This window comes from Amblyraja radiata, chromosome 21, assembly GCF_010909765.2.
Source record: "Amblyraja radiata isolate CabotCenter1 chromosome 21, sAmbRad1.1.pri, whole genome shotgun sequence".
In the NCBI taxonomy this organism is placed as follows: domain Eukaryota; kingdom Metazoa; phylum Chordata; class Chondrichthyes; order Rajiformes; family Rajidae; genus Amblyraja; species Amblyraja radiata.
In genome coordinates, this window is record NC_045976.1 from 32,654,367 (window position 1) to 32,672,479 (window position 18,113).

Consider the following 18,113-nt stretch of genomic DNA (forward strand, 5'->3'; position numbering starts at 1 on the left):
CGTTTTGGCATAATTACTGAACATCACAGACATGCATAGACAGGCAGAAACAAACAAGATGAGTTTTGGTAATATATACTAGACCAAGTGGGACCCTTTGGGCCCCATTCCACCACTCAACCGTTCCCCCAATGCAAGCCGTTTCCACCACTCACCCGATCCCCCAACGCAACCCGTTCCTCCAACGCAATATTTCACTACTCACCATAGCCGCCCACTGCGCCGGTGTGGCTCATACACTCCCTCACCCTCCTCTTCACCCTCCCTCTTCTCTCCCCTCTCCTTCTCCTCTCCTCCACCCTCCCTCACTCCCTCCCTCTCTTTTTCCCTTCCCTCAGTCACTCCCTCCCTCACCTATCCCCTATCGCACTCCCCCACTAAACACAATGTTTAAATAATATTTCTCCTCCTCCCCACCCACTCCCTCCCTCCCCTTACAACAATGTAACAAATCTCTCATTGCACTGAGTGGAACACTGTTTGGAAGTTTATGTAAATGAGATTCCATTATGATGTAATTGTCAGGTGGAGCACTGTTCAAAGGCAGATTATGTAAATGAGATCCCATTGTGACGTCATAGATGTAACTGCCAGCAAATGCCATTGTTCAAGGCATTCTTTCTCGAACTGGATTTTGCAAGGTTGAAAATGTGAATAATTTGTAACATATAACATCAAGCCGGACGAAACTTGATAAAAACACACAAGATAATTGTGAGTAAGGTGTTGCAAAAATGATAGCGCTATCGTGTACGGTTTTGGCGTAATATCAGGATCACATACACACACACACATAGAAACAAACAAGATGGGTTTTAGTAATATATACTAGACTAAGTGGAACCCATTGGGTCCCTGTCACACGGGAGGCCTGGTCCCCCAACGCAACCCGTTCCCCCAACGCAACCCGTTCCCGCAACGCAAAATTACACCACTCATCCGTAGCCCCCAATTGCGCAGGCGCGGCTCATTTCCCCTCATCCCCAGCACTCTACTCCCCTCCTCTTCACCCTCCCTCTTCTTTGCCCTCTCCTCCTCCAATCCGTCCCTCACCTCTCCCTCCCTCTCCTTTCCCCTACCCTCAATCACTCCTCCCTCCCTCCATAACTCCTCTCCCCTCCCTACCTCCCTCCTATCCCTCCATTCCCCACTCCTCACCTCCCCCTATCCCCTCCACACTCTCCATCCTCAACTCCCCCACTTTCCCCCTCCCTCCTTACCCTCTCCTTTCCCTCAATCCCCCCACTCTCACTCCTCACTTCCCCAGGATATTTCCCCTCTCCTCCACCCCTTCCCCAATCCCTCCCTCAACTCTCCCTCCCTCTCCTTTCCCCTACCCTCAGTCACCCCCTCCCTCCCTCCATAACTCCTCTCCCCTCCCTACCCCCTCCTATCCCTCTATCCCGCCACCTCCCCCACTCTTCACCTCACCCTATCCCTCCTCACCTCCCCCACTGCCCTCCTCTCCCTCTATTCCCCACTCACTACATCCCCCACTCCTCTCCCTTTATTTCCGGTCCTCCCCCACTCTCCCTCCTCACTTCCCCCCTCTCTCCCTACGCCCTCCTCTCCCTCAATCCCCCCAATCTCCCTCCTCACCTCCCCAGGTATTCCCCACTCCCTACCTCCCTTCCCTCCTATCCCTCTATTCCCCCTTCTCCCCCACACTTCCTCCTCACCACCCACACTTTCCCCCTCTCCCTCCCTACCCCCTCCTCTCCCTCAATCCCTCCATTCTCCCCCCACACCTCCGCAGGATCTCGAGGTTGCCGCTCCTTTCCCTCTTTGCGTGCCGGAGCAGCAGCTGCCTCGGGCCTCGGTGGCTGCGGACTTTGGGCCGATGCGGCTGCGGGCATCGGGCCATAGCGGCTGCGGGCAGGCAGGAGCGCCGGCAGGAAGGTGGGCGCCGGCAGGAAGGTGGGCGCGGCAGGTGATTGACAGCGGGGGCCGGCCAATCAGTGCGCCAATGCTGCAGGAAGGGGCGGCGCTGTCCTGGCCGTTACTGACAGGAGAGGAAAGATTTTTAAACCTTAATAACTTTTAAAATATACCACCAATCTGAACAAAACTTGGGGCATTTGCAGCACAGGACAACGGTGAGTAAGGTGGCGAACAATCGTAGCGCTATCGCGTACCGTTTTTGTGCAAATTTAAAAACAACGCAAACCGGAAGATGAGAGTTTTAGATATGTGTCGATAGATAGATTCTTGGGCTTCTCATCTTCCTAGACCGTTTTTGGGGATTTAGGATAAATTACTTCTACTTAGGTCTTGTGACTCCTGTGGTGGCTAATGTAGAACTGCAGAAAGAAGCCTGTACTATCAGCCACTCTTGGCAAGGGCAAACTGCAGTTAGAAGCCTGAGATTGCAACACCTCCTCTTTTGAAGATCAGGACTAAGATGCTGGGATAAGTCCAAGATCAGCAATGTCATCGCACATGCACTCTGATGATGAGGATCAGTGCTCCCATGTGGTCCTGGACTTTTTCACCACTGTAAATAGAATAAACTATGTGAGTTCATCCTATTGTGTCGGTGTGGTCATTGCCGAACCTGGCGTCATCCTCTGATGCCATACTGGTGAAGAATGCGGGCAAGACCATGCTAGCTAATCGCATGATGGGAGTGGCTATTTGTTGGCCACTTGAACTTTGTCAGCCTACTCTATAAAACCCAGGCATCCAAGCCAGAGATGTGACTGGGAGAAGGGAGACAACAAGAGTAGAAGTGGAAAAAACAAGTGAGCGAGGAAGGGAGACAAAGAGCGCTGCTTCCCTCCTAGTTGTGTTCCCCTGTTCCAGGTACGAGGAAGAATGAGCCACTGGGATAGCCCCGAGACCACCAGCGCCAACGTGTGGTCAAGACTGACTGTTGGGAAAAGAAGCCCAAGAAAGCTAGTGACTCGGCCTGAGGCTAAGACTGAGTGGCCGGGGCAAGCCTGAGATGCCAGAACCTCTTCTGCCCCAGACAATGAGGGACTGCTCCCACGCACACATAGAGGCAAATACTAACTGCAAGGATAACCCAGAGATTGCCTGCGTCGCTTCTCCAACCCAAAGCTCGGCAGCCAGGAAGAAACCTCTACCGTCAGTCACTCCTTTCGAGGCAAAGGCGAACTGCAGGAAGAAGCCTAAGATCACCACACCTTATTCGAAGACTAAGCTGCTGGGACAAGCCCAGGATCCCCAACATTATCACACATGTGCTGTGATGGCGAGGGACAGTGCCCCCATGTGGACCTGAACTTTCTTACCACTGTATATAGCATATACCATGAGAGTTCACCTGATTGAGAGTGTCGGTGTAGTCACTGTCAAACTGTGGCATCCGTCCCCGACGCCACACTCCCTTTGTCAGGAGATAGCACCTGAGAGATGGGTAGCAGTCCACGCTTTCCATTGTTTAGCTATTTTCAGGGGATATTGTGGTTCTGTGGGGTAGGTTGGTAGTGACTTTTTGCCTTGCAGATTACAAGAAGAAAATGTTGGAAACACTCAACTAATCAGGCAGCATCTATGGAAAGAAGAGTAGTGATGAATTTTTCACATTTAAGATCTCTTATCAAAAACTGTTGTTTTTTTGCCACTAAATGGGTGGGGGAGAAATGAATGGGTCAAAGGGAATGGAATAGGGCAATGTTTTCCTTGATAATAAACTCTACATTAAGTCATCTAGTTGACAGGTTGATGAGGATAGTTAGAGAGGGGGAGAAAGAGCATGAACAAAAAACATATAGAAACTATTAAATGGGGACATTTAGAATGGGAGATCATGCACAAAGTGACGTAAAAGCTTCAAAATGCAGAGTGAGTTGAAGGAAATGCCCAATAGATCAGGCTAAGCTCCTGGAGAGAGAAAACCTGAGCCAATATTGTAGGTAAATGACATAGTGAATTATATGACGTTGTAGAATTCAATGTTGAGTCTGACAGACTGCAAACATGACTAGAAGAAAATTGAGCTGGTGATCCTCAAATTTACAAATGCTAGATGTTTACAACATTTTTATTTTTAATTCCAAATTTCCAGTATCTGCATAATTTTGAGTTATCGTTTAGATAATGTATGTAATGCCCATTCTTGTATATTTCAGTGAAAGTGTCCACCATGGCTTGGAGCTTAGCTCTGAGCGTGTACAAACAGAAACATCAATTGCATACTGCAGGTTGCACACTGAGTTTTGGGTAACCTTGATTCTGGAATTTAGTTACCGTCAGTTGAACGACTTTTCATTAGTTCTGATGACTGGCTTAATTTCCAGGAGATTAGTAATTGAAGCACAGTAAACTTGAACTTTACCAAGCCATAGCTCCAAACAAAGTTAAGGGAACACCACCAGTCAATATACTTGCCTTTTTCAAACTCACCAATTCTTTTGACTCCATAGTTGGAAGGGACTATGGAATATTTAAACTGTCAATTTAACAATCAGTCTGCAACCAATTTTAGTGAGGAATGGAGTGTTAGATCACTATCGTTCGACTGAACAGATGTTGACTGGTTTAATGGTCTCATGCTGACAGCATCATTTCTTTCATTCCAGACCTGCAGTGTAGTTGATAGGCATTCATTCCAAAGTCTTCTAATTGCCAAATGGGGCAAAACAATATATTGTGCTTGTGAATCACCTGTATTATTCTACATATGGAGCTTGGCTTCAAATGTAGTCAGACATGGGAATATGGACCTACGTTTACAGAAGCAATATGGTTCCTAATTTAAAGTCATAAAATCTCTTCATATTGAAAGATCAATTAACGATTGATTGAAATTGCAGTACAGAAAGAGGCCTTTCAGACCACTGAGTCCATACCGACCACCGATCATCCACTCACTTTATGTTTTCCCACCTTTGCATCCATTCCCTACATACCAGGGGCAATTTACAGAGTCTAATTAACCTACAACATGCACATCTTTGGGATGTGGAAGGAAATTAGAGCACCCAGAGGAAACTCATGTAGTCCCAGTGAGAACAAGCAAACTCCAGAGACAGTACCCGAGGTTAGGATTGAACTCAGGTCTCTGGCGTTGTGAGGCAGCAGCTCCTCCAGCTACACAATTGTGTTGTCCAATATTATATAATTACTTTATTTATATAATGAAAGTTGTCTGTATAAATTTGTCATACTGTAATTACTACCTGTCATTTATAATGGTAATACAGCACCTCCATTGGGGTAGTATGAAATCACAATATGAAATCTATATGCCATGTTGTGGTTCTAGCTATAAATAATGTGACAGAAACCTCCAACAGAAACAGTCAATAGGAGTTACATACAAGCATATGGATTTTCATATATTTATAACACTTCATTAGTTTAAAATTTATTCCATTTATTGTGCTGAATTCCATAAAAAAATTCAGAATATAACTCCTTTAAGGATTTCAAGATTTTTACCGTATAAATTAGCAATATTTTTGCTAATGCTCCTACATAATTTATACTTACCACATTTAACATGTTTTTAGTACTGTAATATTGAATAAACTGCTCTTGTAGTGATAACATCAGTCACCAGTTCAATTTCTTTGATCTGAGTAGTGACAGCCATGAAGCAAATAATGGAAAGAGGAGTGTGGAATGAGACAATGCAGTGTTTAACCGCATAGAGGCAATTAAAGTGTTTGGCAACCGAGAGATCAGGTGGGCCCAGGTGAACTGAGCAAAGTTGTTCAGCGAAACGATCGCCCAGTCTACGTTTGGTCTCGCTGATATATAAGAGTCTACGCCTTGAACAATGGATACAGTAGATGAGGTTGGAGGAGGTGCAAGTGAACCTCTGCCTCACCTGAAAAGGTTAATACTCATTAATTCCCCTTCCCATTCCCACACTGACCTTTCTGTCCTGGGTCTCCTCCATTGTCTGAGTGAGGCCAAATGCAAATAGATGAACAGCACCTCATATTTTGCTTGGGCAGCTTACATCCTAGCGGTATGAATATTGATTTCTCTAACCTCAAGTAACCATTGCTATCCCTCGCTCTCCATTTCCCCCCTCCCCATCCTAGTCGTTGTACTAGTTTCAATGTCGTCCCACTGGATTACTCCAGCTTTTTGTGTCTATCTTCGGTTTAAACCAGCATCTGCAGTTCCTTCCTTCACATTTTGTATACTTACAATAGTTTGTTATCTTTACAATCAACTCTAAATTCCCAGTTCTGTAACACCAAGGCGACAACATGTTTGCTCATAGTCAAGTTAATTTTTAGCAAGGTTGAACTTTGTGCCTACTTTCTGCCTCCCACTGGAGCAGTAAGGCTATACTTTAAAAAGCAAAAATAACGTCACCAGTATTGAAGGGTAGATGAAGGTGACCTAGATAATGAAGAGGAAGTAAAGAAAAAAGAGAAATAATAGTTTGGAGAAAACGCATGACTGAAGATGGAATAAAAGAACAGCCAGAGAGAGTGAGCAAGGAGGGTAGAAGAACAAGGGAGCAAACATCGAGGCCAGTTGGTGCTGTGTGCAACCTATGTTGCTGTCGAGATTTAACCAAATATGTGGTACTACTGGAGCTCTGTCAGCCTGTCTACTTACCCCAGAGAAGGAACATCGACAAGCTGTCTGCTGAAGCGGCAAACTGGCCTGTTATCTGTTTAGAAGAAACCAGTTTACCCACCATCTGAAATATTTTTTTCATGTATGCTGATGCCGTTGTTCTTCGATCCAGCTCTCAGTGACATTCTGCGTCTCTCTCACCAATAATAACCCGAGCCTGGATGTGAATCTTCTATTCCTGCAATTTTAATCTTTGCTAGCTCATTGGAAGCTTGTTTTGTTTTCATACATAGTAGCTATTTACAAATGGATACATCCGAAAAACTTACATTCACACCGTACTTATCACAGGGCTTCTGAAGCACGACTAAAGTGCGAGGGAGGATGGGAAGAGGAGGAGGAAGAGGAGGAAGGGGGTTGCCTGCTGGCCTTGTTTCCATGGTATTCCCTGTTGAACATTTGAATACCGTATTGTTCATATGCAAGCCAGAGCCTGGAAAAATCTCGGCACACCTGAGACTGAGAACAGACTGAATTCCTTTACGCTCTTGAGTTGGATGTTTTATGGGGAGAAACATAAAAATATATTTTTTTTTTCTCAATATCTATGTTTTTGTGTGGTGAAAAGTAACTTAAAATAATTTTACTGCTGCAGGCTGACACTGCTACATTCTGGGATGAATAGTACTGTTTAGGAAATATGCAGGCAACACTCAGCAAAGGATATATGTGGTGCACTTCACATCTCCAAACCCACTAGGCCCAAGCTTCTTCCACGAGGGATAGCATGAAGAAGTTTGCTTCCACGCGCAGTTTGAACAAGATCCTTCAGCAATGTGATGACTCCTGTCAGGATTACGACGAGATTCAGGCAGTGGAGAAAAAATGGCATCTGCATATCGGAGGTGCTAGAAAGGTCCTGGGCAGAAAGTCAAATCTCTCATCTCTTTTTATTTCAGCCCCACCACCCCCGAAGAGGGCACCAAGCACTACGCTGACTCTCCGCTCCAAATCCATGACTGCTGAACTCGAGGAGCTAGGTAAGATATTGTTTATTTATTAATTTTCTAATTGGTAAATTAATCAACTGATTAATCATTTCATGAGGCACTGTACAACACGTGTATGTCTTTATTTCAATGGCTATACATGTATAATGCATGCAGGACAAAAGTAAATCATTCGCTTCTGTCTAATACTGTATAGCCCATGTGTCTCTCAGTGTCAGAAACTATATATATGTGCAGTATACATTGGGTTAAGAAATTAAATAGTTTCTTTCTGGTATTATAAGGTCCAAAACTGCAGTGATAGCTCCTGCATCCATGGTACTCAAGATATAAAATTACTTGATTTAGTACTTTATTAGTCAAATGTAGCTAAGTATTGGGTACATTTGTGTATTTTAAGATGGGATGTGGGTTTTGCTATTCTGAAAAATGGCACTTTGTATCTTTCCTTGAATTGCCACAGCTCTTGTGGCTATAATACCATCATAAAGTGTGTTGAGTGTTGACAGAATTGACTAGTGTGAGCAAGGATTAAATCTCATAAAGTATACCTGAAGTCTGCTTGAGGCCAGACTGGTTAATAGTGAAAGTGTAAATTGATTGAAAAAGAAAGATTCTTCCCATTGTCAAGACATTACTTTTTGCACTGTAGTGACGTATTTCTCTATTAGCTCCAGTACAAAATTATGTGCGACAAGTTATAGAAGAGTATAGATCAGAGAGCCAACATGGCCTCATTCGTTTAGTACTTTCCCAGGTATCCCAATCCAGAGCCATATCTCATCAAATTATCTTCTAATATCTTAGAAGTTTCTTTAAAGAACTTCCCTCTAGTGCTTTAATACTTCCATCAGAGCCCATCCTTCCAGTTACATACTCTCTAAATGAATCCCTTCCTTCCAATAACCTAATACTCCCATGGAAACCCTTTTCAGTAGACCCTAGGTCTTTCATCAGAGCCGTAGAGAAAATAGCATGGAAAACAGCTATTTTGCCCCCTCGGCACTGACCTTCAACCACCCATTTATACCAATCCTACATTAATTCCTTTATTCTTCTCACAATTACACCATCTCCCTCCAGATTCTACTTCTCACCTACACACTTAAGTCAATTTACAGTGGTCAATTAACCAACCAACCTTCACATCTTTGAGATGTGGGAGGAAATGATCACAGGGAAAATATGCAAGCACAACATGGACAGTATCCATGATTAGGACCGACTCCAGATCTTTGGCTTTTTAGGCTCCAGTGTGCTGTCCAGCAAAGTATTTTGAACATTCAGTTATTAAGTAAAGACGTTCTTCTCCATATTAATTTTATGTTTTTGCTTTATTAATTCACAATTTCTTCTTATAATTATTGGATATAGCCTCTTGATGTCATACATGGCCTTATAGAGGCTATACACAGCAGTAACCTCCTTCACCAAAAAATGCACATTCCAGCCTTCTTTAATTTTATTCTTTCAATAGCCGTGGCACTGTTGGCAGAATTTATTGCCTGTCCCAAATTTTGCTTGTGAAAATATCAGTGAGCTGCTTCCAGGAATCACTGCGATCTTTACTAAAGTACATTCAAAAAGTTATTGGGTAGTGAGGACCTGGATTTTGAGTTAGTAGCGACGAAAAAATTGCCAATATATTTTCAAGTCAATTTGATGAATGAGATGGAGCGGAATGAGATTGATAGAGTTCAGTTGTGCTGATGGACTTTTACTACCTGGGAAGAGAATTTATAGGTTTGAGAGGATTTGTCAAGGAGCCCAGTTGAGTTCCATGGTGCATCATAATCCCATTTAAAAGATGGTGCAAACTGTACACATGCTTCATCTCTGAAATTCAGCTGTGTATTTGGATCAAAACTCAAACGAGTTTTGAAACCTAGGAAGATTATTGATGAGTGTCTTTGACATCGTCGTTCCTATCATTTTCTATCACATTGCTAATGTATAGAATATGAATTGTCCAAACTGTATTTTGCCATCTTTTTAAACAGGATATACATATAATTCTCTAGAAGGTCATAACCATTGTTCTTTGTTCCTGTACTATCCAAATAAAATATCTCCTACATTAGAACTCTGAACTGACATGTAGGAGAGCAAGATGCCCCCTTGAGCAATCTGCCTGCACTTCTATCTGGCATTCATCCATTTCCTCTCACCTACATTCGATTGGGAAATGGACTGATAAAATCCTGAAATTATGGCAATGTTGGAACAAGGTTATAGGAACGATTAGATTTTGGTCAAGCAATCTGCTTCCCAGCTAGGACTTCGTCAGATTTCAGAGCTTTGTGAGCAGTGTATCACATAAACTGAATCAAATTCATTCAAATTAATTTGTTTAGTTCAGATTGAATTTACTACTCGTGTATTAATATTAATTAGAAGGATATTTTATGTATATTTTTCACCTATTAATTGAATTACAATTGAATTATAAATTGGGGCATGTCAGAAGAGTGAGATGTACATCCTGCACCACTTTGGAACCTCTGGATCGTTCCTTTCTTCCAGATAATCACAGTACAGGAAGTGTTGTCAACTGGAGAACCTCAACCTCAACATAGAAAAATAGGTGCAGGAGTAGGCCATTCAGCCCTTCAAGCCAGCAAGCCATTCAATATGATCTTGTGTGATCATCTAAAATCAGTACCCCGTTCCTGTTTTTTCCCCATATCCCTTGATTCCTTTAGCCCTAAGAGCTAAACCTAACTCTCTCTTGAAAACATCCAGTGATTTGGTCTCCTCTGCCTTCTGCGGCCAAGAATTCCACAGATTCACAACTCTCTGGGTAAAAAAGTTTTTCCTTGCCATTAATGCCATTGTGCCATTAATATGAAGGTATTCACAGAGTATACTGTTTAGTGGTCACCCCTATTGTTACAGTCACAGACTGCTGCCTCTTTAATAGATAGCAGCTAATTGGTGATAGGGCTAATGCTGGGTGGATTTCTAAGTGTTTCCGCATCTCAGTCCTAAATGGCCTACCCCTTATTCTTAAACTGTAACCCCCCTTGTTCTGGACTCCCTCAACATGGAGGACATTTATCCTGCATCCAGCCTGTCCATTTGTTTAAGAATTTTATATGTTTCTATAAGATGCCCTCTCATCCTTCTAAATTCCAGTGAATATAAATTGAGGCATAGTACCCATGTCAGACATGTGAGATGTACATCCTGCACCACTTTGGAACCTCTGGATCATTCCTTTGTTGTAGAGAATCACAGTACAGTACAGAATCTAAAGAAAGTAAAGGCAAGAATGAATGGATTACTTCCAGAAAGATTAAAAAAGTACAGGCAGGTAATATAGAGTATATAGTATGGACAACCATCTTCTTTGACATACTCAGTTCAGAATATTGATTAGGTAGCACTTTTCCCAGTTGAGGACAGCCAAAGCCAAGACTATATGAGACCAATAAGTTACAAGGGATTCTATTATTAGGGCTGTGGAAAGAAAATGCACACAATTCTAGAATAGTATGTGCCTCCCCATTACTAGGATTTGTGCCTCCCTGGTGCCAGGATTAAAGATACCACTAAACATCCACAGAAAATTCTGGAAGAGGAGGATGGACATCCATATGGATCTTGATTCATATGGATCTTGATCCATATCAGTACCAAAGATGCAAGCAGAAAATGAGGACCTACTAGCAAATTTTAGGAGTTAGGATAAAGATAAGAAGAGCCTCAAAAGTCATAATCTCCAAATTTAAACCTGTGCTACCTTTCAGAGGTTGTAACAATAAGAGGATCACACAGAAAAAGCCTGAAGATTTTGTGCAGCATTGGGAGCTTTAAATTCCTGAGACATCCACACCAGTGCTGAGCGAGATTAATCTGGAAAGGCCAGATGTATTACATCTCAATAGAACTGGCACAAATGTCTTCCTGGGGAGGTTTGCTGTGCTATGGAATGTTCTGAGCAAATTTGAGAGGAATCAGACTAAAGCCAATGTTCAAAAACTCTTTAACCAATCTTTAGGATCAGGAATACCTGGCTTCCACTCCCGTATTGTGGATTCTGATGTGACTTACAAAACCAGCTTAGGGAAAATAGAGTCTTGCACACATGTGAGAGAATGGGCCGATAGAATATGTGGGTGGAAGTCTGTAAAATAGTGCAATCCTGCCACCACTCACAGAGCATCTGTGTGCTCCCAGTGCATGGTCATGTGGGTCTCAATACCATACCACATGCCACCTAGTCCAGATCTTAGAACTATTTAGAAGAGCAGGGATCACTGCTAATTTTAGGCCATTTTATGTCACGTCACACTCTTCAATCACCCTTTTTCCAAGTTGGCCAAATGTTGAGCTGGCACATTTAAGGTTCTGGTTTGTTCTGAACGTTTCCATACCATCGGTGGCAGCTCTGTTTTGCTCTGAACCTGTTTATACCTCTAGTTTCTCTCCCCCTGACTCTCAATCTGAAGAAGGGTCTCAACCCGAAACATCACCTATTCCTTTTCGCCAGAAATGCTGCCTGACCCGCTGAATTGCTGCAGCATTTTGTGTCTGTCTTTGGTGTAAACCAGCATCTATGCTGTGCCTACACATTGAAGGCCATGTTGATTTTCATCACTGACATCTGCTTCATCAAGAGGTAGCTTCCAAAATATGGGAAGTGGTCCATGTTTCTCAGGCTTTTGTTGTGAACCTTTGTTATCAGAGGACAGTGTGATGCAGCTGGAACAGATTAGTAGAGAACCTTGGTTTTGCAGATGATAGGGCAACTGTTTCTGATGATTGGGAACTCAAGAGGAAGGAACATCCACCCTGTGAAAGTAGAGCCAGGCTGTAAGGAAGTGAAGTTAGGAAATCTTACTACTTGCTGATGGTGCTGAAATATTGGAACAAAGTTCTGCAAAAAGAAATGTTATGCCATTTGCCAAGCTGGAATATGAGAAATGAGTCTTTGATAACGAGTGTTTAACCATATAACCATATAACCATATAACAATTACAGCACGGAAACAGGCCATCTCGGCCCTACAAGTCCGCGCCGAACAATTTTTTTCCCTTAGTCCCACCTGCCTGCACTCATACCATAACCCTCCATTCCCTTCTCATCCATATGCCTATCCAATTTATTCTTAAATGATACCAACGAACCTGCCGCCACCACTTCCACTGGAAGCTCATTCCACACCGCTACCACTCTCTGAGTAAAGAAGTTCCCCCTCATGTTACCCCTAAACTTCTGTCCCTTAATTCTGAAGTCATGTCTGAATTCTGAAGTAGGCTGGAACTCTACTCTTTGGAGTTTAGAAGAATGAGAGGCGATCTCATTGAAACATATAAGATCGTGAGGGGCCTTGATCGGGTGGATGCACCGAGGATGTTCCCAATGATCGGGGAAACTAGAACTAGGGGACATAGTTGCAGAATAAGGGGGGGCTCTTTTAAAACTGAGATGAGGAAGAACTTCTTCACCCAGAGGGTGGTTAATTTATGGAATTCACTGCCCCAGGGAGCAGTGGAAGCAGAAACTTTAAATATATTTAAGACTAAAATAGATGGTTTTTTAGCTGCCAAGGGGATAAGGGGCTACGGGGAGAGGGCAGGGATATGGACCTAGGTATGGTTAGTATAGTAAGACCTGAGTGATCTCCTGGACAAGTGTCGATCGCCTAGATTGGGGTCGGAGAGGAATTTCCCGGATTTTTTTCCCGAATTGGACCTGGGTTTTTATCCGTTTTTTTGCCTCCCCCAGGAGATCACGAGGTTTTTGGGGTGGAGAGGGGTGATAGCGGTATAAAGGGGAGGGTAGTGTCTTGTGTTCTGTGTCTTGTGTCTACTGTTTGTGGGTAAGTGTGTCTGTTTAGTGTTCAGCCATGAGCGAATGGCGGTGCGGGCTCGACGGACCTGGTGGTCTACTCTCGCACCTACTTTCTATGTTTCTGTGTTTATGTCCTCTTGTTTGAATCTTCCCTATTCTCAAAGGGAAAAGCTTGATCACATCAACTCTGTCTATCCCTCTCATCATTTTAAAGACCTCTATCAAGTCCCCCCTTAACCTTCTGCGCTCCAGAGAATAAAGACCTAACTTATTCAACCTATCTCTGTAACTTAGTTGTTGAAACCCAGGCAACATTCTAGTAAATCTCCTCTGTACTCTCTCTATTTTGTTGACATCCTTCCTATAATTGGGCGACCAAAATTGTACACCATACTCCAGATTTGGTCTCACCAATGCCTTGTACAATTTTAACATTACATCCCAGCTTCTATACTTGTTTATAAAAGGTTTGGCTGGAAGAAGTCAAGTCACATATCAACCATAATTCTATTGAAAGGTGGAACAAGAGAGCAGCTAGTAGAGATGCTGCCTTATGGCTCCAACAATCTGGGTTCAATCCTGACTCGTGGTGCTGTCTGTGTGGAGTTTGCATGTTGTTCCTGTGACCTTGTTCTTTCGTCCAGATAGCCAAGAAGTTATAAGATTAATTTTCTAGACTGCTTGACCTTTTAAACAGTTACATACTGAACTGTGAAAAAAATCAGTAAAGATCCTCTGATCTGGGTTTGGTGGGATATGGACTAAACATAGGTAAATGGAACTAGCTTAGATAGAACATCTTGGTCGGTATGGATGAGTTGGGCTGAAGGTTCTGTTTCCCTGCTCCATGTTTCTTTGATCTATGGTTGAACGTTGCCTAGGTATTGCTCGGCATCATTTACTGAGGAGATAGAAGTAAGATTAAAAATGTTGCAATCATCAGCAAACATGCCTTTGAACCTACCTCTTTACAGCCCTTGCACTTTTTTATATATCTGCACTGTATAATGCTACAACACTCTTCTGCACTCAGATAATTTTCACTTAGTTCAAGATTCCACTTATGTTTGTGTACAGCTTGATTGTATTCATTTATGGTGTGATTTGGCTGGATTGCACATAAAGTGTTTCATTGTATCTCAGTACACATGACAATAATAAACTAATACCAATAACAATAATGAAAGGAAGGTTATTAATGAAGCAGTAGAAAGTAGTTGGGCCTCAGACTCTGTCCTGCAAAGCGTCCACAGAGATGTCCTGGGGCTGGATTGATTAATCTCCAACAACCACAACAATACCCCTTTGTGTGACGTGTGGCTTCAAGCATGAGAATGTTTTTCCCTTGATAGCGATTTACTTTAATGAGAGTTCATTGAAGTTTTATAACATTTGATTAAATATTGTTAGACCACAGCTTAAGTATTGCATCCATTTCTGGTCAGGAAGGATGTGAGGGTCATAGAATAGTTTTGGGGATCAGGCATTTTAGCTGCAAGATATACTGGAGAGGTTTGAGTAGGAGCAAAGAAGGTTGGAGGCAATTTGATAGAGATATACAAGATAATAGACTTAAATTAGGGTAAATAGCTATTCCCATCAGAGAATTGTTCAAGAATCAGAGATACAGATACAAAGTGAAGGGCTAAAAGCACAGGTGTGGTGTAGCAAACCCTTTCTCACACAGAGAGTGGTTATAATCTGGAAATGTCATTTGTAGAAGTGATGGAAAGAATCAAACAGGTCAAAGTAAAGGCAATTGATGATGATGATGATGATATTTTATTATCACATGTGATATGTCACAGTGAGAGTCTTTGTTTTGCAAACATAAGTAAAAGTATGCAAAGAATCGCCACAGCACGGTGGCACAGCGGTAAAGTTGCTGCCTTACAGCGCCAGAGTGCCGGGTTAGTTGCTGAAGACGGGTGCTGGCTGTACGGAGTTTATACGCTCTCCCCGTGACCTGCGTGGGTTTCCTCTCACTCTCCAAAGTCACACAGGTTTGTTGGTTAATTGGTTTTGTAAAATTGTAAATTGTGTAGGATAGTGTTAGTGTGTGGTGATAGCTGGTCAGTGTGGGCTCGGTGGGCCGAAGGGCTTGTTTCCACATATTATCTCTAAATTAAAATAAACTAAAATGTAGGGCGCTGACAAAGTTACAAAGTATTCCATTTAGTCCCTGATGGCCTCTCTTTGTTCTCAGTGGCCATCCCACGTCAGGTCTCCCTTTGGTCTCTCAGCAGCCCCACCACCCATTGTTCTCTTGGAGGCCCCCCACGCCAGGTCCTCCTTTCTACTCCCCTTTCTTCTCTCTGAGGTCCCCCCATGCTGGGTCTCCCTTTGTTCTCAACGGCGTGCCTGGGCACCCACCTCTGGCACTCACGCTGGCCCATCCCGGTCCTATCTCCGGCACCTTCCACCGGCCCCAGTCCTCGTCTGCCGGCCCCTGTCCTTGCCCACCAGCTCCTGTCCTCGACCGCTGGCCCCTTCCTTTTTTTAATCAAAACTAATTTATTCATCTATACATAACTAAAACTCTGATCTTGTGCTCCTCCGGTTTAACGTTATTTTCTATTTACGATAGCGCTGCGATTTTTCGCCACCTTACTCACCATTCTCCTGTGCTACAAGGGCACCAAGTTTTTTTCCGATCGATGGTATATTTTAAAAGTTAGTAAGGTTTAAAAATCTTTAAAAACACGCATGCGCAGATTGGTCTCCTCTCCTGTCAGTTGCCGCCACGCAGATTGGTCTCCTTTCCTGTCAGTTGCCGGAACGATGACGCCCCTTCCTGCGCCATCGCCGCACTAATTGGCTGGGTCCGCTGTCAGTCACGTGCGGGCGCCTGCCTCGCCTGGCGAGGATAATATAAAGCTGAAGGAGTGGAGCGAGAATCACTAACGCTCTGCCGGCTGGAGCTGCATCTGCGGGCGCCTCCGCGGTACCGAGCGGGCGAGCGGCCGAGTCAACTTCACGGCCTTCGTGGTGCCCAGCCGCGGACGCCGTCGGCCACATCGTCTGACCCGGCCGGGGTTCTACGCGACGATCCAGGAGACCGCGGCGGTGAGGCCTTGCGACGATGGGGCCGCGGCGGCAGGGGGCCTCTTGGCGATGGAGCCGCGGCGGCGGTGAGCCCTCGCGGCGGCCGTGGTGGCCTTGCCGAATTTCCAAATCTGCGGAGAAATCTATCTCTTCCTCTTTTTTCAGTTTTGTCCTGTCTCATGTCTGGTGGGGGAGGAGGGGGAATAGAGGGAGAGGAGGGGAGAGTGGGGGAGGTAGGGAGTGGGGAATAGAGGGAGAGGAGGGCAGTGAGGAGGGATAGTGGGGGGGATGGGGGAGGTGAGGAGTGGGGGAGGTGGGGGATAGAGGGATAGGAGGGTGGTAGGGAGGGGAGAGTTATAGAGGGAGGAGTGACTGAGGGTAGGGGAAAGGAGAGGGAGGAAGGGATTGGGGAGGGGAGGAGGAGAGGGGAAAGATCCTGGGGAGTTGAGGAGGGAGAGTGGGGGATTGAGGGAGAGGAGAGGGTAGGGAGGGAGAGGGGGGGAGGTGAGGAGGGAGAGTGGGGGAGGAGTGGGAATAGAGGGAGAGGAGGGCAATGGGGGAGGTGAGGAGGGATAGTGGAGGGGGGGTGGGGGAGGGGAGGAGTGGGGAATAAAGGGATATGAGGGGGATTAGGGAGGGGAGTTATGGAGGGAGGGAGTGAGTGAATGAGGGTAGGGGAAATGAGAGGGAGGAAGAGATGAGGGAGAGATTGGTGAGGGGAGGAGGAGAGCGGAAAGAAGAGGGAGGGTGGAGGAGCGCAGGCACGGAAATTGCTATCAAAATATGGAGGGAACCGGCGGACAGGGAGGACACATGTTTTGGCGGCCGCGCGCGCATGCGCACACTCACACACACACACACTCACACGCGAGGCTTCGGAGGCTCAATCCAGCGTTAAATGCAGCACAACTCTGCCTGTCTCGCCGGGTTAACCTACAGCCCTGCCTGGACTGACGGGACAGCCTGCGCTGCTTCTCCGCGCTGACCATATTTCCCGCAAGCCCAGGCAGGTTAACCTTGCGGGACAGGCTGAGTTGAGCTGGGTTTAGCGCTGCTTCTCTGCGCTGGCTGTGGGCCTGGGGGCACCGCTCCCATCTGACCCCCGACCTCTCTGGCCACCTGTGGGGGGGGGGGCACTTGGGTGGGGACGGGACAGCGCCGGAGACCCAGCCGGGATTGATCCTAGCTGCGGATGAGGGTGTTGTCTGTGGTCTGCAGGTCTGTGCCGAGAGTGTTTTGGCATGTCTCCCTCCTCCAATGATCGTGCTGAATCATCATGTCCCGTCCCCATAGCCTGCTCACTGACCTCTCTCTCGTCCAATCGGCGCCCTCAATCACAGTCCCACCCCCACTGGCGGAAAGCGGAGATTTCACCGGGTTTATATCCGGAATACACAAACTTGGGGGGGATGTCCCCCACCTCTCAAAACAGACGGGGGGAAGTGTCCCCCCTGGCCCCCCCGGGTTTTCCGCACCTGGAGGAGGAGGAGGGAGTGCTGGGGGATGTGGGGAAATGAGCTGCGTCTGTGCAGTTGATGGTTATGCGCGAGTGGTGAAATATTGCGTTGGGGGAACGGGTGAGTGGTGGAATATTGCATTGCGGGAGCAGACCCACTGCACTTAGTCTAGTTTATTATAATACTAATATTTACAAACCAAAATAGTGATAACACATCCACCACCATAATACAAAATCACCACATTATCTAATCACTTCATTTTCAAATATATATATCACCATCCTTTTAATGATA

The 18,113-nt window shown here is 45.0% G+C and overlaps 1 protein-coding gene across 10 annotated transcripts in view; it reads left to right on the top strand.

Annotated features, from left to right (window-relative positions):
- The window catches only part of shank3 (SH3 and multiple ankyrin repeat domains 3), a 541,235-nt gene that overhangs the window by 439,238 nt on the left and 83,884 nt on the right, over positions 1-18,113 (top strand). For all 10 annotated transcript variants that reach the window (XR_004415240.1, XR_004415241.1, XM_033039988.1 and 7 more), the window contains exon 18: positions 7,467-7,547. Coding sequence is in view for 8 of the 10 variants with exons in the window: in XM_033039988.1 (XP_032895879.1) it covers positions 7,467-7,547 (81 nt within the window). In the remaining 2 variants the exon portion in view is untranslated. The remainder of the gene's footprint in view (positions 1-7,466; positions 7,548-18,113) is intronic.